Source organism: Aythya marila, assembly GCF_965140915.1.
Source record: "Aythya marila genome assembly, chromosome: 13".
NCBI lineage: Eukaryota > Metazoa > Chordata > Aves > Anseriformes > Anatidae > Aythya > Aythya marila.
The window spans coordinates 9,884,213-9,909,390 of NC_139054.1; the positions used below are offsets into that span (position 1 = coordinate 9,884,213).

Here is a 25,178-nt window from a genome sequence, read left to right on the forward strand (position 1 = left end):
GAGGTTGTGTGGCTAAATCCTGGCTGCTGGGGGTGCAGATGCCTGGGGCACAGGGGGACAGCCCCGTTTGCACACACATCCCTCACCTGCGCAGCCGCCAGCCACTCTGCCAGCTCCCAGCGCCTCTCCTGCTCCTTAGCAATAAGCCACCTTATCCAACTCAGCCTTCCTGAACTGTCCTTTAAGATTTTGCCCGAAATTGCCATTTTCTCACACTGCAGGAGCCTGCAGGTGAGGCAGCTGCTGGTCCCTGGGGGCTGCCCGAGGCAGGATCAGCAGCTCCAGCCCCAGAATGAGCCCAGGCTGACCTGTGGGGGATACAGAGGCTCCCAGGACTCGGTGCTGGCCCGAAACCTTCTTTCCTCTCTGCCCTGAGTGGTGAGAGGGAAGGTGGGACCAGGCAGGGACCGCACCTAACTTTCCCTTCCTCTGCAACCCTCCCTTTCCTCACCTCACTGCCAGACACGGGCCGGGACGCAGAGCCAGCTGGGTCCTGCAGCCGAGCTTAATGCCGTGTTTGCCCTCCCTTTCCCTTTGTTTTTTCCTCTCCTCCTGTCACTGCCACCCAGGAGGAAGAGAGGGAGAGGCCGTCGCTCACACGCTCCTCTCTGCATTAACCCGCCTGAGTGATTCCTCCTGATGCCTTTGGGAAACTCTCCAGCGCTCTGACGGAGGCTGCGGGTGCTGGCTTTAAATCACCTTCTCCTGTGGATTACGACAGCTGGCTGCGAAGATAAAAGCTTTTCTCTCCCCTTCCCTTCCTCTTCACTTTTCCTCCTAAAGCCGCAGCGGTTCCCAGCCGCAGGCGCGATGCTGGCGGGAGCCCTGCGCTGCCTCGTGCTCCTCTGCCTGCTTGAGGAGAGCATCAGCAAAGTCCGGAGGTACTACATCGGGGCCGTGGAGACCGCCTGGGACTACACACACAGCGACCTGCTCTCCGGGCTGCAAACACCTGCAGGGTAAAGCCTTTTCTGTTACAATTCCAGCACGCTGCTAGGGCTGCTCTCCCACCCCGCGTACATGATGCTGGGTCTGGGGGCACGTAGGGCAGCAAACAGCACGCTAAGTGCAACCCCAATCATGCACAGGTGGGGTAAACTTAGAGGGAGAGCAGCAGAGCTGTGCTGCTTTATCTGAACACCATTCCTTGGTGAACCTTTAAAGCCTGTGCGGGGAGCCTGGGGCTGGTTCTCCAGCCGGTGCTCTCTCCGTGGGGAGGAGAGGGGGAGCCCCGTGCCTCTCTGCCTGGGGAGCTGTGCTGGGAAAACTTCTCTTTCAGCTCTCTATATCTTTGCCTGCATGATGTTGGCTGGGGCCAGACTTTTCCCTTTAGTGAATGAATGTAACTTTTATTGTCTGAACAAAAAACGGTGTTGGTAGGCAGCACGAGGAGGGAGGAAAGCACGCTGCCTTTGTCTGAATGCTTTGGAGAGGGAAGGAAAAGTGGCTGTTGTGTGGCTGGGGCATGGGGATGAGATGTAAAGCTGTCTGTGGATGCCCTGAGCCCAGCGTGGGGAGCAGGGCTGGGTGGCTGTGCCCCTGTGGATGTAGCTGTGCCCCTTTGTGTGGCCCTGCTGCTACCTGCACCCTCTTATCTGTCCCAGGCTGTTCCACCAGCATCCCTGCATTGCTAAAAACCACTTCTAGGGCACGAGTCTCGCCCCACCAGCATGCCTAAAAGACGTGACATTTGCTCTCTGCCTTCCCCCCACCCCGAGCCACTGTGAATCTCCCTCTGCTCAGCCACGTTACCACTGGCAGCCCCTTGTGGGACCACCCTGTGGGCCCTGCCAGGTGGATGAGGCTGTTTGCCCCTTCCTAACCAGGGCAGAAGACAACCTCAGCCCTCTCAGAGGGCACCGGCCTGCCCATGGGCACAGCTCCCGGGGGAGCCAGGAGCGGGGCTGGCTGGGCAGCGTGGTTCCAGCAGGGTGACAGAGGTGCCTTGTTCCTGCAGCCTCAGCCCTGCTCCTCCCGCTTGGGGAGGACGCAGGAAAATGGCCAAGCTGCAGAGAAAGGGCATGGAGAGGTGAGCCAAGTGCCTCCGAGCCGTGCCTGGGGCACCTCCTGCTCCGCTGGTTCTCCCTCATGGCACCACAGACACCGCTGGGCAGCCCCAGGGGTGCACCTCTGAAAGCCCTGGGGCTGCTGCAGCACGTTCCCCATGATTTCAGTTTCTCCTCTCCCCAGACACGACCTGCAGTGTGTCCCAAAACAGCCCTGGGGGGCTTGGCGCTGGCGGCCACGTAGCCCCGAGCTGCCTGAGTATTCCGGTGGTGCGGGGTGTTGGCCTTGGCCGTCTCCTGGCTCTGGGAGATGAACAGATATTGCGGCTAACAATGCTGATCGGCCGCGCCAGGAACTTTGCTCCTCGGGGTAGGAAGTCGGTAGGGACCCTGCGTGCAGGGGAGCTGCCAGGAGCTCTCAGACCAGAACCCTCGAGGGCTCTGTCACCGTGCCTGGGCCCCACGCTCAGCCCCACGTGTGGAGAGGGGCTGGGTTTTGTGCCAGCAGAATCCCCCGGCTCCAGAGGGCTTCTCCCTTGTTTACTGCAAAGTCAGCAGGACTGGACCCTGGTGTCTCAGATACGCCTCCAAGCTGGGCTTGCTGCGAGCTAGAGATTAAGGACTCCAGCCCTGCTCTGCCCACGGTTCTCTGGCCCTGGGGTGAGCAAAGCAAGGGCTCCCGACGTGCTTTCCTCAACTTGTTAGTCACGCTGGCTCCTTCCTCTTCCCCTCGAGGAAGACTCAGGCGGAGAGCTGCTGCCTGGATTTAGTCAGAGCGGGAGAGCAGCCCTTGCTGTTTCTTCAGGGGGGGAAAAATACCACCTGGCTCCTGCTCCAAACAAAGCAGGGCTGGAGGCGCTCTGTCTGCTTACTGGAAATGGGCTCAGTCCTGGGGCTGGGGCTGATAAGCGGGCCTCTGAAATCCCTGGAGAAATTAATGGCTTTGTTATCCTGATAAACGTGCTGGATCCCTTATGGAAAAGGAATTAGCTGGGCTGCTTACAGATCAAAAATGGCCAGCAGAGATAAGTGGGGTGTGAAATACGTCCAAGCCTCCTTTATCCTCCTGCTTCAAGGAGTGTTTTCGTAGGGGCTGGCTGTAAATCCCAGTTCAGCCAGAAAAGAAATGAATGTGGAGACATCGTTTGGGCCGCAGTGCAGACGGGAGTGCGCTGCCATGCCTCCTGGCACAGCTTTTCCAGGGGGAGCAGGGGAGGAAGAAGAGGTTACGGGTGATGTCTGCCATGCTCACGGGTGCTGGGGACAGGGCAGGCGGCACAGAGCAGCCGCGTGTGGCACCGTGCTGCCTGCTGCTGGGTCTTCTTCCATCGTGACTAATGCCATGACATTAATCACGGCCACGTCAGCATCCGTGAGCTGAGGAAAACCTCTCCAAACACACCTGGTGTCTGTCAGCAAACAGAGGATGCGAGGGTGAGCGATCCCGGGCTGGCACGGCGTGCTGGCGGGCAGGGGAGGAAGAGGATGGCTGCAGCCCGTCTGTGCAATCAGCCTCGGCTTTTCCTTCCTCTTACAGCGTGTCAGAGCCGCCGGGACCTCAGCCCCCCGCACCCGGTGCCCTTCCACGTTACAGGAAGGCCGTGTTTGTGGAGTTCCCCGATGCCTCCTTCGCACAGCCCAAGCCCAAGCCGGCATGGATGGGTAAGAACCACGTAGGGAGCGGTGAGCCCGGTGGCCAAACCCATCCTGGGCTGGTGCTGGTGAAGGCCAGCCGCTCCTCAACCAGGAGTGGGAAATACGTAAAACCTGGGCAGTGCTGGTGCTGGAGCACTTGATGCTGCCGTGCTGTGTGAGGGACCAGCACCGACTGTGCAGGTGGAAAGCCAGCCCCTCAGGGCCCGTGGTGGGTGTGAGCGGCTGTGGCAGCCCCACTGCTGACCGCCCGGCTGCCTGACCTCGCCACCTTCCCCCTCCAGGTCTCCTGGGCCCCACCATCCGAGCAGAAGTCTATGACACAGTGGTCATCACCTTCAAGAACCTGGCCTCCCGCCCGTACAACCTCCACGCCATCGGGGTGTCCTACTGGAAGGCGTCAGAGGGTGAGTGGGGCCACGGCCACATGCTGTGATTCCCTGTGCTGCGCCTCCTGCTCCCAGGAGAAGGCAAATCCCTCCCCGACCCTGGTGTCGGCTCACCAAGGGGCTTGGTGTGGGGAGGAGGCATTTCTGTAACCACCATGTGCTGGGGATAAAGTGAAACCAGGCTGTTCCTCTGGCTGCAGGTGCAGGGTACGAGGATGAGACCAGCCAGCTGGAGAAGGAGGGCGACAGGGTGGATCCGGGGAAGACGCACACCTACATCTGGGAAATCCAGCAAAACCAGGGCCCCACAGACGGCGACTCACAGTGCCTGACCCACTCCTACTCCTCCAACATCGACAGTGTGAAGGACACCAACTCTGGTTTGATTGGAGCCCTGCTCGTGTGCCGGCCCGGTAAGAGCAACCCAGGGTGGGGACAGGTCAGGTGCAGTCATGGGCTGAGAGGCAGAGGAATCAAAGACACCTCCCAGAGGCTCACCATGGCAGTGGGCTCAGCACTTTTGGGGTTTGGCCCTTTCCCCAAAGAGTTCCTTCCCAGTGTGGGAGGCAAACACCCCTGGATTTCCCTGCAGGAGAGGGAACTTGGTTAATTTTTGCCTTTGCAGAATTTCAGACGACGAATGAAATCCTTTTCCTTGTAGCTGAAGCTTATCTATTGATAAGGTGAATTTCTGTGGAAGCATAAACGTCTTCCTTCAGAGCTTCACTAAGCTACAATCATTCAGTGTCTGCCAGGGCACTTTGCCAAACAGGATTTTGTTGGAAGACATAAAGGAAAGTTTTTTTTATGAGCAAGGGCAGAAACAGGACACCTGGGGCACTGCCTCACCCACAGTACCTGTGCCTTCCCTCTTCCTTTGGTGGACGTGGAGATGAGGAAACCTTGACTGCTAACCACCTCCGGGGTGCACGGCATCAAGAAGTGAAGCCGGGGCAGGACTGGTCTCCCCTGGCTGAGCCTGGAGGTGGTTGTCCAGCCCCCGGTGGAGTCACCGGAGAGGAATGGGCACCTGTGGGTGCGACTCACCCGGGGCTCTGTCTGCAGGCCCCGATGACTCGCCACGAACACTTCTCCACTGACAAGCACAGTCTAGACGAGGAGTGCAGACAATGGTGCCGGTGAGGGGCTGGCTGAAATGGGCCCTTCCAGGTGACTAAGTGAATCCTGAGAGGCTGCGAGGGAGAGGCAGGGCAGGCTGACCCTTCAGTGCATGCTGGGGCAGCTGCCTCTCAGCCGGGGTGTTTTAGGGATGCAAGGCTGGGAATGGGGCTGTGACAGTCATTGACCTCTTGGGATGTGGCAAAACCAATCCACAGCCTGGCCTTGATTTGTGGAGGGCAGAAAGGGGCTTCCCTGGGAAGATGGGCATGGCACTTGCTGATCCTAAAATGCCCCATTCTGTGGCCTCTTGCAGGGACCCTGGCGAGTGATGGGATCCAGGACACGCAGCAAGATGTTGTGATGCTGTTTGCAGTGTTTGATGAAGGTATCTGCCCCAAATGAGCTGACCATGCTGATGTCAGACCCTGAATTCAGCCTGATCTGGGCTGCGTGCTTTGGCCATGGTGTGGGCACAGCTGCTCAGCTCCCTCCGAAGGGTTCAAGCCCTGCACAACCCCTGGCCCACATGCTCCTGGTACCGAGCTGCAGCTCGTGCCTCCATGCCCCAGATGCAGGGAGCTTGCAGCCCCCAGCTCCCACCCCTGTACCCTTCACATGGGCTGAAACAGGGGGCAGAAATGCCTTGTCATGTGCAACAGTCACCACCACGTTGACGTGGAGTGGACAGATCTCCGAGCATTTCCAAAAAGCACTGAGCAACTGACCTCCCTGGGTTTTGGCTTTCACACTGCGTCCTCCTCTGTCCCCAGGGAGAAGCTGGTACTCTGAGCCCGACCCCCCAGCAGCTCCTCAGTCCCTGCCCCACACGAGGGGGGAGCTGCACACCATCAACGGCTACGTCAACGGCTCGCTGCCCGGTGAGCACCGGTCTGTCGGGGCGGGGATGGAGGTGGTGGGAGGCAAGAGGGGTCTAGCCACGTCTGCAAACCTTTCTCCAATAAAAGGCAAAAGCAAAAGTCCCCTGAATTCCCTGGGCTGGTGGATCCATGGAGCTCAGCAGACCTGCTCCGTGCACAGCAGGTTTCCCCTCGTGAAGGTTCTCACCCACACCAGCACCCCCCACGTGGCTGTGGGACATGGCCTGAGAGGTGTCTGATGGGCAGGTTCTGGTGGAGAGGTGACAACGGAGAGCCGAGACCCTCAGCACAGAGCCTGCGCCCTGTCTCCTCCCTGGCTTTAAGGATCTATTCCAGTCACTTTTGGCACTCTGTGCTAAAAACAAGTGCTTGACTCTGTATTTGACTTTGTTTGGCTTCAGTTTCCAGGAACTTGTTATTCCCTTCCCCACTTAATTGCAGAGCCCTTTGGCACACACTGATTTCTCCTCAGGAAAATATTTTTACAAGGCACTCAAGTTTTCTCCCATTTCCTAAGCACACTGAACTCTTTGAAACTCTCCAACGAAGGAATTTTCTCCAGCCTTTAAATAAGCCTGGTGACCTCTCTCTGCCCTTCCTGGGGTATTTCAGCTCCTGCTGAAGACGTGCTGCAGCCCTGCCCCTGATGCAGTGTTTGGGCGTGAGGCTTGCCAGCGCCGTGATCAGACAAACACTTCCCCTTCCCAGCTCCCTGTTCCTGTTTTATAGAGCCAGGGAGTGCGTCTGCTCATCTTGCACCACGCTGTGAGCTCCCATAGCACGCTTCTCTCAGCTTTTTCCAAAGCACTTTCAGGGGCTAGACCACCGTTCTGTAAGCCTGGCCTTATTCCAGCCGGGTGATGCGATCTGCCCCTCTGCTGTGCTCAGACAGCCCACATTTATGTGTGACCTCTCCTGTGGAAGCCTGTGGGGCAGGGGACCATGTCCGTGGCACCAAGAGCAGAGACAAGGGATGGACACAGGGATGTCCTGACTCCCGGGTGCTTTCCTCCCCTCCCGGCAGGTCTCACGCTGTGCCTCAAGAAGCAGGTCAACTGGCACGTGATAGGCTTGGGCACCGGGCCAGAAGTGCACTCCATCTTCTTTGAGGGACACACGTTTCTGGTGAGGGGCCATCGTCTCAGCAGCCTGGAGATCTCCCCTGCCACGTATCTCACAGCTCAGACCATGCCAGGAACAGCCGGCCAGTTTCGGATGTTCTGCCAGATACCGTCCCACCAGCAAGGTAACCTGAGCCTGCAGGAGCCCGGGGGAAAAGAGGTTCAGGGGATGGCCCAGGCTCTGTGTGGTGCTGCAGCTCCAAGGCCATCCCTGTTCAATCACCCTATAACCACGTGCAACCTGGCCTGTGACCGGGATGGCATGTGTTGGCCTGCCTGGGGACACATTTGGTGGGGATGGCAGTGGAGAGGTCGTCTTCCAGCAGAGCCTGGGGGTGCCAGCACCCATGCAGGTAAGTCAGCATGGCCCTTCCTGCTCCTTGTCTGAACGCAGCCGGCATGGAGGCCCTTGTGAGGGTGGAGCAGTGCCCCGAGGAGCGCCTGCTGAAGATGGGGCAGCTATCAGATGAGCCAGAGGAGGTGGACGACCCTGGGGAAGAAGAAGAAGAAGAAGAAGAAGAGGAAGCTTACCATGTGATCCAAGTGCGCTCTTTTGCCAAGAAGGACCCTGTGACCTGGACCCATTACATCGCGGCTGAGGAAATGGACTGGGACTATGCCCCTATGAAGCCGGCATCTCTGGATAGGTGAGAGTGAGCTCCCGAGGCCACGGGGTTGCCCTGAGGCAGCTCTGCCAGGTCTTCCCCTTCTCCCCAGCAGTTTATTTTCCTTCTGCCCAGCCTGGGCAGCTTTGTCCCAGCTAAGGACGCAGCACAAGGATAGGTCTGGGGAGCTGTGGGAAGGCAGGAACTGGTGTTTACCACATTTTACCAAACACCACCGTTGGTGGCCCACTGGGGCAGCTCCACCGTGCAGATCTGCAGGGTCAGCCCCTGCAGGCAGCAGTCCCTGGTGGCTTCCTGCCCCAGGGCTGGGAGACGTGCCCGCAGCCTGAGGTGTGGGTGGCTGTCCGTGCAGAAGGACCTGCTCCAAAGGGCACACTCTGTTAGTCTCTGTGCCTTAGCACCACATGGCAGTGACGCCTGTCACCTGCCCCGGTGCCACTCTGCTGACACAGGGGGTGTGGGCTGGGGCTGTCTCAGCAGCGGGGTCACCGGGTTCTGCCCTAGGTGGAGATCCCGGCCCCCAGAGCCACCTGCAGCCCCTCGTGGGGTAAGGGAGGGCTGGCAGGGGGCACCAGAGGGGATGTCCTCTCCAGCTCGGGTCTGGCTCCTGCGGAGGAGCTGGGATGCTGAGAACAGACAGCTGCTCTGCTGCATTATATCCACATACCACACATGTCCCCTGACAAGGGACAGCCCGCCAAGCTCTCAGCTCCCCCAGTCACCACTCGCAGGATGTCCTGCGAGGATGAGAATATTTTTATTTTGCCTCTGTGCAGCAGTTGGCTGGGCCATCCCTGGGCTGCCAGGGATGCATGTGGATGCCATCCTGCATGTGGCCACTTGCTCTTTGTTGCCTGCAGAAACACCACGAGCCTGTTCCTGGAGGCTGGCCCTCAGCGGATTGGTTCAAAGTATAAGAAAGTGGTGTTTGTGGAGTATAAGGATGCATCCTTCAAGACGCGCAAGATGTCCCAAGAAGATAAGGGAATTCTGGGACCTGTCCTGAAGGGGGAGGTTGGAGATCAGTTTAAGGTAAGAGAGTGATTATTCTCCACAGAGAAAGACTGGAAGGGGAAAGCTTAAAAGCTTGATGCTGTTCCTCCTAATAGCTCTTGGTTCGTGGCTGTGGCCTGACATAGATCCTTGGGGAGATCTATCATGTCTGATAATGTCCGAAGTTCAACAGAAAGGGAGATGCTATTGAAAGACAAAACTCTTGCTGAGTTCAGCAGGAATGAACATCATTTTGCTCAGCCCCCTTGATTTGACTTCATTGTAGGCATCTTATTTGAGTTAATCCATGACCCATGGCACCTAGCACCATCTCCTGAGGCAGAAGTGCCTTCTCGTTCTCCACTCCTCTCCATCTGAGTGTTCTCACCACGCAGTACTGGGGGCTGCTCACATGCCCAGTTGCCCGCTCGATTTGTTTGCTGCTGGGAGGAAAGGGATGGTTTCCAGGAGAAGTGGCGAAGCTCTGACAGAGCTATTTGGGGACGTAAATGAAAGGCTGTTAAGTGGGGAGCACTTTGAAGCTGTTGATGGCTGTGCACACTCAGTGTTTTGTCCCTCCAAGGCCTCCTGGATTGAAAGAGCTCTTCTGTTTCATACGGAAAGGTAGTTTAAAGATAGCAACCCACTCTTTCATAAATCTGACATTTTTGTGCCCTCCCAAAATGTACCCGAAGTGGGCACCTCCCGGAAAGATGGTCAGCATAGACTGGTGGAGAAACAAGCAGTCATTTCTTCTGCACTGCCTCTCTCTTTGTGGTCCTGGATGTGTCCGGGTTCCTCCCTTTCGGATGTGGGCAGTGCCAATACCACAGCCCAGCAATTTCGCCCTGCATGGACACCCTGAGGGCAGCCTTGAGGGCTCACAGTGGTCTGGCAGTGCTAAATGTCCTGTTGGCTGTCCTTGTTTCAGATTGTGTTCAGGAATCTGGCGAGCCGACCGTACAACATCTACCCTCACGGCCTCACCAGCGTAAGGCCGTACCACGCCATGAGGTCCTCTCAAGGTAAGGCCGCGGGCAGGCCATGGGTGTTTAGGATGTCAGGTGGCCAGTGCCATTTTCCTGAGCCAGGAGAGCTTCCCGCAGCCTGTGGTAAATTTAGCTGCCCAACTCATCCATCCGAGCACCTGAGACCCATGGCTCCTGTAGACAATTCTTGGTTCATGTCACCGTTGGTGCCATGTCTCTCTGGCTCGAAGGAAGGCTCGGGTGATGGCTGGAAGAAGGGACTTTGTCAGCCGAGGAGCTGGCCTGGGTTTGGTTCACCCTGGAGGCCTCCACTCTCTGATATGGCTGCAGTGAGCAGTTCCTATCGCACCCATCCCTGGTGAACGCTGCCAGGAGCACCTTGTGCCGAGCTCAGGTCCAATTGCAGGGACTGGAGCCAAGTGGCAGAAGAGGGATGGCAGCTGCTAAGGAGCTCAGAGCTGGTGTGTGTCTGTGACACATTATTATCCCAATTCAGGTTTTCTTTCAGGAGAGTCAAAAGAGCAAAGTGGCCCACCAGCCCTTTTGGGTACCAAAACTACCAGTTTGGGTAGTTTTCTGTGTGACTTCTGCTATCAGAAATCCTCCTTTCTGAGCTCTATTACAAAGCAGGATGACCCATTGCAGGAGCAGTCCAGACCTAACAGATGTGCCCTTGGGCTGTGTGTTGGCAGCTAAGGACGTGAAGGACATTCCTATTGCCCCTGGCCAGTCCTTCACCTACAGCTGGAGGGTCACGACAGAGGATGGGCCAACGCAAGCAGATCCTCGCTGCCTCACTCGCTTCTACTACAGCTCCGTCAACCCGGAACGGGACACAGCCTCGGGCCTGATCGGGCCCCTCCTGATCTGCTTCAAGAAGTCCATGGACCAGAGGGGAAATCAGGTAGGTCCTCCAGGTGTGGCAAAGAAAGGCAAAGGGGATGCTTTGCCACCTTAACTGCCAGGCTGAAAGGCTGGAATAACTGTGGTGGGCGAAATATCTGGGTAAAACCAAATTTGGTTGTCCCGTTGCCTTCAACCCTACAGTCAGTCCCACCCCCCTGTCTTCCCCATTCCCCCTTTGCATGCTCCCTTCCCTCTAAGACTGCACCCCACCTTATGTGCAAAGCAGCAAACTGCTCCCCGTGCACCCAGGCTAAGGGCTGGCAGCCATCCTGCACCCCGGGGGCTGCTCTGGCCAGGCCAGCAACCTGCCCTTCCCTCTCTGCCTCCCAGATAATGTCGGACGAGACAAGGCTGGTGCTGTTTTCAGTCTTTGATGAGAACCGCAGCTGGTACCTGGAGGAGAACATCAGGCGGTTCTGCACCGATGCAGCCCACGTGGATACCCAGGACCCCCAGTTTTATGCCTCCAACGTGATGCACAGTAAGTGCCCAGCGGGAGGCTCCCCACAAATCCCAGGCAGAAACTGGCTGGTCCCTGCCCCAGGGAACGGGCAATGGCTTGGCAGCCCCTGGGGAGCCAGGTCCTGATGAAATGTCTCGCACCCTGCTCTCTTCCAGCTGTTAATGGCTTTGTCTTTGACAACCTGAAACTGAACGTCTGCCTGCACGAAGTTGTGTACTGGTATGTGCTGAGCGTTGGGGCCCAGACAGATTTCCTCTCCGTCTTCTTCTCTGGAAACACGTTCAAGCGCAACACGGTCTTTGAGGACGTGCTTACCCTTTTCCCATTTTCTGGAGAAACTGTCTTCATGAGCGTGGAAAAGCCAGGTTAGTGGCACGGGCTATTCCATAACCACGGGCTGGGCATCACAGCAGGGCAAAGTGAGCATCTCCAGGCAGGGCAATGCTGGGGTCTGGGGCCTGATCACGTGTTGGCAACCCCAAGGGCAAAGGGATGCTCAGCCTCTTGGAGCAGCAAAGTCATGATTATATCTCCCAAAAGCTTAACGCCAAGAAATGGTTTAAATTACTGTATCTTACTTCACGAATAGGGTGCATTAATGTCACGTGCATGCTGCCAAGACAGTAAGCTGGCTGCAGTGATGTGGTGGCAGTGGCAATGCTGTCCCTGCTGCAGTTCCAGTGCTGCTCATGGCATCAAATTTACCCACACATCTCTGCAAGGACAGGCACACCGGATGCAGAGAAGTCTTAGGAAGGATTTGGTTTTTATTTCCTCCTACTCAGCTTTTTTTTTTTTTTTTTTCCCTTAGCATTTGCAAAAGCAGAGCCATTACACATTTCCTCCCTAATGAAGGAAACACAGAATTTAGCCAACACTGATACACTGGTCATGAGTATACATGAGTATTTCTGGGTATCCAGATACCCAGGAAGCTTTCTAAATTCCAGCCAAACATTGCATCCCTCTGAGGTCTGCGTTCCGCCTGCTTATCTGAGGAAGGCAAGCAGCCGGCCAGCAGCAGATGACAGCTCTCTCCAGCGTCAGAGCTGGGTTATTACACACTTGTTTGGCGGGGAGCGAGTGCGTTGGCTGGGGATGTGAGCAAGAGGCAGCCTTTTCATTTTTCTCCTCGAGTGGGAGAGACATGACGGCTGCGTCTGGGCTGGGAGAGAGGTGTATCTGCCAGCACCAGCACGTCTTTGGGGGTGGATAATGGTGATTGCTCTGCTGCTGGCGATAATCCTGGAGGTGTTGTGGTTTCTCACTACATTAACTCCTCTCACCAAGCGGCTGGTGGGGCCTCATGGGTGCATGCAGCTCGCTGAGCTCTGGCAGGAAGCACCAGCCCTGCTGGTGATGCTTGTCAGGATCGCCTCTGGTGTTACCAGCAACCCTGATGTCTTGTGAGCCTGGCTGTAAGATGCTCTAGGGACTGTGGAAATGGTGAAATCACTAGCGTGAGCTAGAGGCTGTCTGAAAATAGAGGTTACACTAGCAAGGGAGTGGCATGGGGATTGCAGTTCTGATTTCCCACTGCAGTGGGCTGATGGTGTCCTCCTGTCTTTTCCCGAGACAGGCACTTGGACACTGGGGTGCCTGAATCCTGATTTCAGAGAACGAGGGATGCACGCCAAGTTCACAGTCTCTCAATGCCAGCATGACGAATACCTTGATGAGGACGATTATGTGGCTTATGAAGAAGATAGCTATGACCCCCAACCAAGGGGCTTCTCTAAGAGGAGGAGATGGCGCAGACCATGTGTGAGTGAGCAGCTGAACAATGTCACCTCTTCCAAAAATGAGACGGGGAAGCCAAGATTGTGCTTGACAGAACCCAGCCACGGAGCCCTCCCGAGCAATGGCAGTATTTCTGGTCCCTCTTCCAATGGCACGTCAACATTTTCGGGTAACCTACATCCAGCTGATATTTCCCCATCTCTGCCGGAGACAAACTATGATCTAGTGTCCTATGAATCCTTCCTAGAAGATGAAGAAGAATTGTCAAAAAACATCAGCCAGGGCCAAGGGGCTCTCCCCCCTGGGGAACACTTGGCAAGCGTCAGCGAACAGGTCCGTGGGGCTGCTAGCTCTGAAGCAGGCCAGAAACTGCTGCACCAAGCTCCATCAGCTCCAGATGATACAGTGGGAAATAAGGTGACAAATATCTTAGAAGTACAGGAGCCAGTAAAAGAGATGATGGTCCAGTCTGGTGGTACGTTAGAGATCCTGGAAGCAGAGCCTCAGAAGACAACAGCTCACACAGTGGGCCTGCAGGACTCAGCTGCCTTTGCTGCTGGGGAAGGTTCTCCTCAAGAAACCTGGAGCTTGTTTCACCAGAACGACCTGGAGCACGGTCTGGGACTTCAAGACACATCTTCACAGAGTGCTGATGAAATGCCCTTACATCTCCATGAGTCAAGGGAGACAATCAATACGGAGCTGGCTTTAAGCACCGACCCGAACTCCTCCCTCACACTGGCCAGTTCTTCAGCACCCTCGGACAAGCCAGGGGACAACAGGACTTCCCGTGCTGGGTCTCAGAGCCACACAGGAGAAGGCAGTCATTCCTCAATTGCTAGGCTGGAGAAAAGACCTCACAAAGTGGTTTCACAAGGCTTTAATGAATCTTTTGAAGGGGAAAATACTTCTTTCCTAGACCTAGGACCCCGAAGGTCTGTAGAAGAACAAATCCTTACAGATGTGAGTAACTCCTTGCCTGAAAAAACTGGCACAGAAGAAGCTGGTGAGCTTGCCAAAGGCACGAGCCTTCTCGGAGACACCTTTGCACACAGCAATGACCTTGAACCTTCCAGCTACGTAACGACAGAAGAGAGGGATGAGTTAATCCTGGAGGCCGTGTTTCAGGGTGCTACGGCCACTAAGGAACTGACGGAGACAGACAGTCTTGTCATTCCTGAACCTAACCTTGTGGCCAATGACACAAGGCAGCACCCAAATGGTTTCTTAAACAGCCCTGAGCAGTTTCAGGGACCTGGGGCTCCAGCCCCGAGCACAAACAGCCCTGGCTGGAGGCCCCGACAAGCCACGTCACTGCAGAGCAGGGGCTTGGTGCAGGGTCTGGGCCTTCCCAGCACCACTGCTGGCAGCAGGGCATCCCCCTCTGCGGGGAGCAGAGCAGAGCAGGATCTGGTCAGCCAGACCCCTGAGCCAGCAGTGGGAAGGAGAGGGTGCGGGCCTCGTTCCCCTTTTTGCAGCACTCGCTTCAAGAAGAGGTCCCTGGAACTGCACAGTTCTGAGGCTGAGGTGGAGGTGACCCAGCCAAGCCTGGAAGAAACGGGGAACTCGACTGAAGGGAGGCAGCGCCCGGGCAGGGGTGATCCACAGGCTGTGCCTGCAGACGGAGCTGAGGAGAGGCTTGCTGAGGGGGGGCCAGCCCTGAACAGCAGCGGGGGGGCTCAGCACAGCACCAGCTCCCTTCCCACACAGGCAGTGCCAGCAGCCAGCAGCTCAGGACCGCAGGATGGTGCTGTGGCCGCAGACCTGGCCTCAAACTGGGACCTGGTCTCAGCGGTGGCAGCGGGGCACGCAGGGGGCTTGCAGAGCCCAGCTTTGTCTGAGCTACAGCCGGGCAGAGGGGCTGCCTGGGGGGCTCCGTGGGGCGAGCAGGCTCAGGGGAGAAGCCAGCTGGAGGAGGAGACGAATGCCGTGGAGCAGCCGGGTCTGGAGAGGGCCCGGTTCAGTCCCCGGCCTCAGCAGCTGGAGGCCAATGCCACAAAGGGCTCTGTGCCAGAGATCACCTCTGGGCAAAGCCCGGAGGAAATCCCCGTGAAACTGGCCTCTGAGGAGGACTATTCCCTGCCTCTGAGCAGTCCTGAGCTCGGCCACAGCACCACCGAGAAACCAGCCCAGCATGTGCAAGCCAGTCCGGATGAACGGCAGGTGCTCGGGGGGGAAACTGCCCTTGGAGAAACTGGGAAGCGGGGACACCCTGAGGAGGACGGGGAAAGCAGCAGCATGGTGGGGGAGAGGAGCCGTGCCCCAGGACACGGGGAGAACCTGACACTGAACAACTTGAGGCCAGAGGCTGACAGACTGGACTACGATGACTATGGTGAAACAGAGCAGGCCATGGAGGATTTTGACATTTACGAAGAAGGGGAGCACGATCCGCGCTCCTTCCAGGGGCGGATACGGCAGTACTTCATTGCAGCAGTGGAGGTGATGTGGGAATACGGGAACCAGAGACCCCAGCACTTCCTAAAAGCCATGTAAGTGTTGCTGCCCCTCACGTGTTGCCCTGGCATGGCGTGGCATTGGGGACAGGCAGGATCACGGGGCTGTGACTGTGTGGCCCAGCCAGGCACTGTGCCAAGCAGCCCAGGGGAAGGATGCTGCCAGCACTGCACCTCCACCCAGGGAGCTCAGTACCTCTAAGGTCTTTGAGCATCCTTGCAAGTGCATAAGGGATACTCTAGGCTCTGCATCACCCAGCTGGTGGTGCAGATCTGCCCCCTCTCCCCCCACATAGCTCAGCATAGGTGCCTGTGGCTGTGCCCTTGGGCCCCGCAGCAGCCCTGCCCCTGTTGCTGTCTGCAAGGGGCAATGTCACCCACGCTGCTTCACCGCCCTCACCCCCGCAGGGACCCCCGGAGCGGCCGGAGGAAGCCTTTCCGACAGTACCGCAAGGTGGTTTTCCGAGAGTACTTGGACAGTTCCTTCACTCAGCCACTGATACGGGGAGAGCTGGACGAACACTTGGGCATCCTCGGGCCGTACATCAGGGCAGAAGTTGAAGATGTGATCATGGTGAGTTGAAAGTCCCTGTTTCCTGTAATCCCTGACATCCCGACCCCCCTTGCTGGCTCTGCTCAGCCTGAGCGAAGAGCCTGAGCTGTGCCTGCAGGCTCTGCAGTGCCCGTTGGGGCACTCAGCACTGCTTCCATCCCCTCCCTACCCTCCCTTTGCTTCTCCTCCACTCCAACACAGGTCAAGTTCAAGAACATGGCCTCGCGGCCCTTCTCCTTCCACTCCACGCTGCAAGGCTACGAGGAGCTGCGGGACACGGTGTCGGGCGAGGAGGCGGTGCAGCCCGGCGGGCTGCGGGACTACTCCTGGAAAGTCCTGCCCGAGATGGCACCCACCACGCAGGAGTTCGACTGCAAGGCCTGGGCTTACTTCTCCAACGTGGATCTGGTGGGTGGCAGCCTGGGAAGGTGGTGAGGCGTGGGTGGCACAGCCCTGGCTGTGTGCTCAAGGCTTTTCCTCTGGTGCTGTGCTTAGAGCAGCCGATGGTGGTGTAGTTCTCAGGTGTCTAATACAGCGATGAATGTGTGCTGCTGCTTCATCTTCTCTTGGCTTCCCCCCTTTTCCCAGTTCTACATTTTTGTGAGACTTATAGGGAATTTGCCTTCTGGGACCCAAGCCTCTGCCAAATCTGGCTGAATTTGGCCCCTAGGTTGTGATGCTAGTCAAGCACAGCTGGACAGAGGGACACCACTTCCCTTGAAAGCACGTACAAACACTTGCCGTGCAGCCTTCCTTAGCTGGGGACAGAGGGGTTCCCGGTGTGTCCCTCCCACCCCATGCGTGCCAAGCCCTGTATATGGGTGGGAGCCAGGCCAGGGATGCAGGCAGGGCCACCACTTTCCTTGCTGCTGTGACGTTTGTGAGCATCAGTGTTACATCCTGCTCCAACTTCTTTCCTGGCTCCCCGGCAGGAGAAGGACCTGCACTCGGGCCTCATCGGGCCACTCATCATCTGTCGCCAAAACGTGGTGAACACTGTTTCCAGACGGCAGCTGGCTGTGCAGGAGTTCTCCCTGCTCTTCACCATTTTTGACGAGACCAAGAGCTGGTACTTCAGGGAGAACATGAAGAGGAACTGCCGCCCGCCTTGCCGCATCCAGCTGGACAACCCTGACTTTAGGAGAAACCATTCCTTCCATGGTGAGGACTTTGCCCTTGCCTTTTCCATCCCACACTCTATACTGGGATGGGGAAACTCGGGGCCTTGAGGCACCCTGTGATCCAGCTGCTCCTGACCACTGCCTTCCCCAGCCATCAATGGCTACGTGAGGGACACGCTGCCCGGGCTGGTGATGGCTCAGCAGCAATGGGTCCGGTGGCACCTCCTGAACATGGGCAGCACCGAGGACATCCACTCCGTCCACTTTCACGGGCAGACGTTCAGCGTCAGGACTAGCCAGGAGTACCACATGGGAGTCTACAACCTTTACCCTGGTGAGATACAGCACGAGCACCGCACACAGCCCAGCTGCGTGGCTTTGTGTCCGTGCCTGTTAGGGTGTGCCAAGCCTGTGGGGGATAGCGAGAATGGGGAACGGGTCTGGAAGAGTCAGGCTGTGTGTCTGCACAGTGCCTGGCACCACGGTACCATGCTATGGCTGGTAACTCCCCTCTGCTCTCCATTCCTGCCCAGGTGTCTTCGGGACAGTGGAGATGTGGCCCTCACACGCTGGGATCTGGCAGGTGGAGTGCAAAGTGGGGGAGCATCAGCAAGCTGGGATGAGTGCCCTCTTCCTCGTGTACAACCTGGGTGAGTGACCGGAGCAGCAGGGCCAGGTGCTGCTGTACAGCATGCTTTGAGCTGCCTGTCCCCCAGGGCTCTCAGCTTTCTCCGTGGGTTGTCTAAGTGAGGTCCCCTGGGTCTCACTGAAGTCCTGACTCCAGCCCTTGCCACCTTACCCATCCCTAGCAGAGCCAGAGATGCAGTGAAGGTTGGGGACCAGCTTCAGTGGGCTGCAAATATTGGCCCCCAGGGCACATTTTCCAAAACTGAGCTTCCCTAGACCCCCTGTAAAATGCACTGACGCCAGTGACTGAAGCCCATGCTGTCAGGAGGGTGATGTGCCCAGTGCCTGACCCCATGCCAAGAGGTAAACTGAGGCACAGAGTGCAACACTGCCCAATGGCAGGTCGTGCTGATGAAAACATCCCTGAGAGCAACTGCCAAAAACGCACAGGAAATCTGTCTCTGTTTCCCCCAGAACAACACATTTCTCCCTCACCGTAAATAGCACTGGGGGAAGTGGTTTGTGAGGCTGGGTGTTTTATCACATCATGACAGCCCCTCTCCTCTTTCTAAAGGAGCAGTAAATGTCAGCCAGAAAGTGTTTCCATCAGTTAAAAATCTGCTTAAGATTTCATCTTTTCATTCGCATTTTCCCCCAGAAGCATTTGCCATGCAGCAGTGATGCCAAGAAATGACAAGTAGCTAATAATAGGAGTTATTGTACGAGGCAAACAGCCCTGTGCTCAGCAGACCAGAAGAGAGACGTGGACAGACAGGGGTGCCAGGCAGGTTTCCCTTTAGCGACGTGATATTTGTTTTTAAATGGTGCTGCCTGGCAACAAAAAGCCCCGGGAGCAAGACACGGGTGTAAGGAAGAGCCACTTGTCAGCATTGCTGGGAGATAGGGACGTGGGGATGGGAGGTCAGGGGCCTGGGGAGCACAGCACCGACTTGGCTGGAGACTGGTGATGGGAACTTTGCTTTGGACATTGAGGTCAGGAGCAAGGACTTACTGGACCCTGAAAATTCAGGGGTGGATGTGGAGACACATAAGATTTCCCACTTGGTGTGAGATAAATGAGTCTGGGGGCTCCTGGAGGCTTGAGAACACTTTGCTGAGCCTGCAGGTGGCTCCCCATGTTGGGAGAGACTCAAAAGCCTCTCTATCTAACCAACTCTCTGTTTTTCTCTGTTTTTCTCCTTCTCCCCCCTTCCTGTTGGGCTGCAGATTGTCAAAATGCCCTGGGGCTGGCCTCAGGCCACATTGCGGACTCTCAGATCACGGCGTCGGGGCAGTACGGTGAGTAGGGGGCACTGCTGGCGAGGGGCAGCTTCAGCCAGCACAGCCCAAGCGTGTGCCCTGGCCAAGGCTCAGCTAGAACAGGTCCCCTCCACTCATGCCTACACTGGGGTCCCACCTGGGGGTGCCCTCCCATCGTGTCAGGGCTCTGCCACTCTGCACGTGGCCACCCTGAGAGATCAGTGTTGCTCAGGCCCTACCCTGCAGGTGGACATTGCATTGCCTCGTGCTCCTCATACCTGTGCACTCTCCCTGCAGGGCAGTGGGCCCCTTACCTGGCCAGGCTGGACAACACCGGCTCCATCAACGCTTGGAGCACTGCTCATGGCAATGCCTGGATCCAGGTGAGAGGGGCCCCGGGGCTGGGGACACTGCTGGGGACACTGCAAGGGCACGCCAGTGGCTGGTGCACCGGGCAGAAGGACACAGGCACAGCCATCAAAAATTAACCCCCACATTTTGTTTGCAGGTGGACCTTTTGCACGTCATGATCATTCACGGCATAAAAACCCAAGGGGCTCGACAAAAGCTCTCCAGTCTCTACGTCTCCCAGTTTGTTGTCTTCTACAGCCTCGACGGGCAAAGGTGGAGGCAATACAAGGGGAACGCCACCAGCACCCAGATGGTGAGGAGGAGAGTGGCTTCCCAGGATGGGGCCTCTTGGGGTGGTGAGGGCTGGGGAGCTCTGCACACAAGACAGATATCTCCTGAGCCCCCAGATATTTAGTTAGGACGGGAAGAGTGATCCTTCACTGAACTGCAGCTCAGAGATCTGCAAGCACTCTGTGTCCATCTGTCTCACTATAAATTATTTCCACCATCCTACGTGGCTGTGAGATCAACACTAGGATTATGTTTGATATTAGAGGTAGGCAAAAGATTTTTCCTGAATATCTCTTTTGACCCTCAAAGGCAAATTTGGCTTTCTAAAAACAGTGTGCAAATGCAGATGATTTGGTGGATCTCTATTAGAAAAACCACAACCTAAATACACATAGGCTGGCCATTCCAGTGGGTGAAGAAAAGTACCCAGAAAAGCCTCCATCGAGTATACCAGCTGTGGCCAAAACTCTTCCCAAGTTCAAAAGTCACAGGAACGTTTTTTTTTATTATTATTATTACTATTTTTGTTTGGTAAAAATATAAAAAGTTTATTTGTATGGACCCCAAGTTTCTCCCAGTCCTGTTTCTCAGTGTTTTGCCCTGACTTGCCCTGTTCGCATTCCCTTAGTCTGAGTCACATCTCAAAATACTTCCCTGAGCTGTTGTCCTCTTGTAAGGATGGTGATAAGATACAAAGTGCCAGACTGAAATGCTCTTGTCCATGCTAATCCTTGTCCTGCCTAGCTCTCTTTCCACCAGTACGAGAGCCCCTTGTTTTACCCTTTCCCTGCAGCTCTTCTTTGCAAACGTGGATGGAACGGCGGTGAAAGAAAATCACTTCAGCCCCCCGATCATAGCCCGGTACATCCGCATCAACCCCACTCACTACAGCATCCGGACCACGCTGCGCATGGAGCTCCTCGGCTGCGACCTGAACAGTACGTCCCGCCTCGGGGCACCGGGTGCTGAGGCTGGGGCAGGATCCAGTGGGGTGCTGAGTGCTCCAGCTCTGCGTGTTTCAGGATTCCTTGTGTTTCGGGGCTCCCCTGGCAGTTGTGGAGGGAGAAAAAGGTGGCATTAAGGTGTTGGGGGAACGAAGGTGGAAAACCTCATTGCGGTCTAAGAGGCAGCAGCACCAGAAGGAGCGCAGGGCTTTGTCCTGAACCACCTGAAACCTCAGGCAGCAGTGAGAAAAGAAGGTGGAGGAGTGGCAGGTGTAATTCAGCTAGAATTACAGCCAGAGCCACGCTGCAGACAAGGGCACCGAGCAGTGCAGGGCCCACGATGCTGCAGCAAGGCACAGGGAAGTGCACAGAGGGCAGCTGGAGGAGGGAGCAGCCAGGAGGCATCTCCACGAGGGGCCCACTCTGACAAGCACTGCTTCTCTCTTCCAGGCTGCTCCATGCCCCTAGGCATGGAGAGCAGAAGGATCCCCGACCAGCGCATCTCCGCATCCTCCCACAGCACCAACGTCTTCTCCACCTGGTCCCCCTCCCAGGCCCGCCTCAACCTTCAGGGGAGGACCAACGCGTGGAGACCACAGGTAGCCCACGCAGGGAGACCCCAGGCAGGCAGGCTGGGTGCTTGCTGCGTTTGCTGGCCAAGGCATGATGAATGGTGGTTCAACCGCATGCACCATGCAGGCTGCCAGCATGCAGGCAGGGGATTTGCCCCCAGCAGCTACAACCGGGTGCCTGATGGGGCAGGTGAAGCCTGGGGTGATGTGCAGGGCCAGCTTGACTTCAGCTGCATCGAGTGTGTCTTCTCATTGCTGCTGGCGGTGCTGCTGAGGGGTTAACGGGAGTCTGTCTGTCTGCCCCCAGAGCAACAGCCCCAACGAGTGGCTGCAGGTGGACTTTGAAGCAACCAAGAAGGTGACGGCAATCATAACCCAAGGTGCCAAGGCTGTGTTCACCCACATGTTCGTGAAGGAGTTTGCTGTCTCCAGCAGCCAGAACGGCGTGCACTGGAGCCCAGTCCTGCAGGATGGCAAGGAGAAGGTAGGCAGAGCCGCCCCGCAGCCATCCCGCAGCAGCCCTGGGGCAGCAAGCTCAGCCCTTTGCAGCAAACATGTTCACAGCATTTTTGCAACAGCAGTGAGCCAAGCTGTGCTTTTCTTCATCCTAAAGAGTTCCCAACAGCTGCTTGTCCATGTTGATCGTGTCCCCAAGTCACGGGCTCACTGCTCCAGAGCCCAGCACAGCAGACAGCACCCCAGATTTCTCTCCCTTTTCCAGATTTTCAAGGCAAACAAAGACCACACCGGCACAGTGATGAACACCCTGGAGCCACCCCTCTTTGCCCGCTACGTGAGGATACACCCCCGCCAGTGGCACAACCACATCGCCCTGCGGATAGAGTTCCTTGGCTGTGACACTCAGCAGGAGTACTGACGGCTGCAGGGCCAGGCACGGGCAGTGCCAGCCCACGGACCCACGTCCTGCTGGACACTGAACTCTCATGGAGCTGGCCCCGCAGGGCTGTGCTCGCTCCTTGTGTCCAGGAGGTGTTGGTGGCATCAGCAGAGGTTTTTTCTTCTGCTCCAGGAGCCCTGGCCATGCTGGTGGCTCCTGCTGATGGGGCGGATGGTTTGTCATCAGTCTACCTGCCCCTCGTCTACCACATGCCATGTAGTCAGGCATAATGCTGAAGAATTAAACAGTAATTTTCCAGTATCTTTGCGCTTTCTCCTCTTCCCCAACCTTAGCGTCCCCAGGGGCTCAGTCAGCATTACCAGCAGCTAGTAATTAATTAGCCCCGGAGATCCTTCCTCAGCTTTGTTTTCCACAAGCACAGCCCTGCAGGAGGCGGTGGCAGAGATAAGGGCTGGGGGCGGAGGCCCTGCTCCCCTCCCCAGGGCACATTTCACAACCAGTGGGGATTTCGGATCTTGCCTGGAGGCAGCGCTTGCACAACCTGACTCAGCACTGGGCTTCGGTCCTCCAGTTCCTTCCCTTAATCTCCATCCCATACTGTGCTGGCTGGCATGGCCCGATGCCACCACGGGGCTTTTTGGGGCTGCCTCCAGCAACGCCCTCCTTGCTGCTCCCTGGAGCAGCTGTCGGTGCAGTGACTCCGTGGGGTTCTTGGATTGCTTCTGCCCCACGCCCAGCCCCGTGGCTGACCTTCCGGAACGATGGCCACCTCAGAAAGGCCCGGGGTGCTGCGGGCAGGGGGGGGCCATGGCTGCCAGGGGGTGCGCCTCTCCTCCGCGGCGGCAGCGGCATCGCCACCACCGGCACGGCAGAGCCTGCGCCCGCCCGCACCCGGTGCTGTGAGTCCCAGGGTGGGGAGAGGGGCTGGGCTGTCCCACAACGCTTCCCTGGTCTCTCCTGGAGGCCGGAAAGGTTGTCACTGGGGAAGTGTTTGGCACCTGAGCCTGTTTAGGTGCCGCTGATTCGGTCTGAAACCACAACAAGGCTACTGAGGCGTCTGGAGAACCAGGACGTCCTCGTGGCCAAACAAAACAGAGCTTGAGGTCGGCCTTCCCCACAGGCAACCCTTTTTCCAGGCTGCCCAGCTCCTGGCAGCTGTGAGCAGGGTGCAAGAGAGGCAACGGTTCCCCAAAATCTCAGCCAGGCTTGGTGTCCTGTGGGAGCAGGAAAGCCAAGCGCAGGGTGTCCCAGCCACGGCACCCTCCTGCCCACCCTCGGGTGCAGCAGGCAGGGGACGGTGGTGCACACAAACACTCCCCTCCACGGCCTGTGCCAGAAGGAAGTAGAGACACGTGCTGCAGCTCAGCCCGGCGGCGTGACCCATCCAGGAACCCACATCCAGCGGAGATCAGAAGCTGATGGTTTGATTGAAGCAGGGCTGAAAACCTCGTTGGCTCTGCATTGCTGTACAAGGAGCCTTTGCTGTGGCCCTGGCGGTGATTACATTACAGCCCCAGGCAGGAGATGCAATTACCCTTTGGCTTAATTGCATTCTGACAATAATCAGGCACGGATGTGAGCAGACGCTGCCTGGCCGTGAGCTGGCCTTGAGGCAGGAGCTGGGACCATAAGCTGCTCAATGGGGAGCACCCAGCAAGCAGCCAAGGGGCCGTGCTGAGCAGGAGCCCTGTGTCGGGGCCTGCCAAGCCCCGGCATCCATTACTGGCAGCGTCCCTTGACATTTATCCTGTGGGGAATGGAGACCAGGCGCTGCTTCCTCCTGGCGTGACGCAGCTCTGGGATGCACCGCAGCCTCCCCCGAGATACAGAGGTTTCTGTGCAGGGGAAGGGCTGGAGCAGCACAAATCCCTTCCTAGTGTGGCCCGAGCAGAAATAATTTCCCCCCTGCCTCAGTTTCCCTGTGTGGAAGCAGGAGGGAGTGACCAGAGCTGCCTTTTCTGTCTGTCAGCTGCCTCCTGCCACACTTCTCCCTCCCACTACCTTTTCCAAAACTGGCTGCAAGGCTTCAATTTGCTCTCCGAATTTCTTGCCTCCCACCCTGTGTTGGTACCAACCGGCTTCGCAGGCTGCGGGTGCAAGAGCCTGGAGCCCGTGTGCTGCCTGGAGCACAGTGGCCTCGCTCTGCTCACCCCAGCACGTGCCACAGCCCTGCCCCACCATCCCATGACGTTCATTCTCCCCCCAGCCCAGATGAGGGTTGCTCTGGCTGAGCTCTCCTCCTCCCAGCACCAAGTGCTCTGCAGATCCCTCCTGGATAGGGGGCGGACGGTCCCAGCAGTGTCCTCTGGCCTCCTGGGCACATCTGGCAGTGCTGCATGCCGTCAGGCACCTGGGGCCGCAGCCTAGTTCGTTATTTTCTCACCATACTCTGATTTTGCAGGCTTCCCAGGGAGCCCCGCAGAAGAAGACTGGGCCTCCGGGCCCGCCTGGAAATCATCGCGCAGCTGCAAGAGGCCATGGCCCTGCGTGTTGTCCTCCTCCTGCTCCTTGTGCTGACCGCCCTCATCTCCCAGCATCTCTCCAAGGCCACCTCCTCCCAGCTGGGCAGGGTGAGGCTGAGGAGGAGGCTGGTGGCAGACCAGGGGAGATACTTGGATCATGCAGGCAAAGCCTCTCCTCACACACGGGAGAGGGAAGGCTCCAACCAGTTGATCCAACGTGAGTACGTGGCGGGTATTCAAAACACGCTCAAACCCCAAAATATTCCAACCCAGGAAGAAAAGGCGCTGGTGTTCCTAGCATTTCCCTGGTGTCCTCCTCACCTTCACCAGGACATGCTTCTTCTGCAGGTGCCCGCCGGTCCTGGCTGGCAGACTACCTGGGAGACGTGTGGTCTCACCTCTACGCCAACATCCCACGGGCAGTCCTCTTCGTCTTCCCCATCACCCTGCTGGTCCTGCTCCTCCTCTGCTGCCTCACGTACGTGTGTGCATCGCCCACCCTCCGCTGTCCCCGTCTCTGGGGCAGGTTCTGTAGGGCCTGTGCTTGCTGGGTCGCCACTCTGAAATGCCCGCTGTCACCAGCACCAGGGGGCAGGGGGTGGGTGCACCTCTGGCCACCCGTATAAGCTGGCCAGCCACCTTCTCCCTGTGTTTTTAGGGTAGCTTTGGACTGAGGTGAGCCGGGGAGCTCGGAGAAGCAGCGCAGAAAGGTGTACAGAAATGGAGTGCGGCTCAAAGAAACCCCCAAACTGCAAGAACCCAGAGGTGGTGTGCCAAGGCCAGGCGCAGAACCACT

At 57.3% G+C, this 25,178-nt stretch overlaps 2 protein-coding genes across 3 annotated transcripts; both read left to right on the plus strand.

Annotated features, from left to right (window-relative positions):
• Positions 1-467: 467 nt before the first annotated feature.
• On the plus strand, positions 468-22,214 carry F8 (coagulation factor VIII). The gene is made up of 26 exons (XM_082771227.1): positions 468-959; positions 3,544-3,668; positions 3,944-4,066; positions 4,249-4,461; positions 5,484-5,555; positions 5,941-6,048; positions 7,073-7,294; positions 7,564-7,816; positions 8,656-8,827; positions 9,720-9,813; positions 10,470-10,681; positions 11,014-11,164; positions 11,302-11,511; positions 12,726-15,378; positions 15,751-15,916; positions 16,097-16,303; positions 16,828-17,056; positions 17,168-17,350; positions 17,550-17,666; positions 18,871-18,942; positions 19,201-19,286; positions 19,412-19,567; positions 20,339-20,483; positions 20,940-21,088; positions 21,369-21,545; positions 21,783-22,214. The coding sequence occupies exons 1-26, from the start codon at positions 811-813 to the stop codon at positions 21,936-21,938; spliced, it is 6,600 nt and encodes a 2,199-aa protein (XP_082627353.1). The 5' UTR covers positions 468-810; the 3' UTR covers positions 21,939-22,214.
• A 495-nt stretch (positions 22,215-22,709) lies between these two features.
• Positions 22,710-25,158, plus strand: LOC309883221 (uncharacterized protein). 2 transcript variants are annotated; one of them, XM_082771120.1, is made up of 4 exons: positions 22,710-22,819; positions 24,322-24,599; positions 24,731-24,860; positions 25,041-25,158. In XM_082771120.1, the coding sequence occupies exons 1-4, from the start codon at positions 22,728-22,730 to the stop codon at positions 25,054-25,056; spliced, it is 516 nt and encodes a 171-aa protein (XP_082627246.1). In that variant the 5' UTR covers positions 22,710-22,727; the 3' UTR covers positions 25,057-25,158. The 2 variants fall into 2 exon arrangements, with proteins under 2 accessions (XP_082627246.1, XP_082627245.1); XM_082771119.1 differs by having other exon boundaries at positions 24,731-25,144.
• The last annotated feature ends 20 nt before the right edge of the window (positions 25,159-25,178 follow it).

Bases quoted from the DNA above. Each gene is read 5' to 3' on its own strand.
- F8 (XM_082771227.1), top strand. From the start codon at position 811: ATGCTGGCGGGAGCCCTGCGCTGCCTCGTGCTCCTCTGCCTGCTTGAG. The intron at 15,917-16,096 runs GTGAGTTGAAAG...ACTCCAACACAG, and splicing joins AAGTTGAAGATGTGATCATG to GTCAAGTTCAAGAACATGGC. The intron at 20,484-20,939 runs GTACGTCCCGCC...TCTCTCTTCCAG, and splicing joins CCTCGGCTGCGACCTGAACA to GCTGCTCCATGCCCCTAGGC.
- LOC309883221 (XM_082771119.1), top strand. From the start codon at position 22,728: ATGGCTGCCAGGGGGTGCGCCTCTCCTCCGCGGCGGCAGCGGCATCGC. The intron at 22,820-24,321 runs GTGAGTCCCAGG...CTGATTTTGCAG, and splicing joins GCCCGCCCGCACCCGGTGCT to GCTTCCCAGGGAGCCCCGCA. The intron at 24,600-24,730 runs GTGAGTACGTGG...CTTCTTCTGCAG, and splicing joins CTCCAACCAGTTGATCCAAC to GTGCCCGCCGGTCCTGGCTG.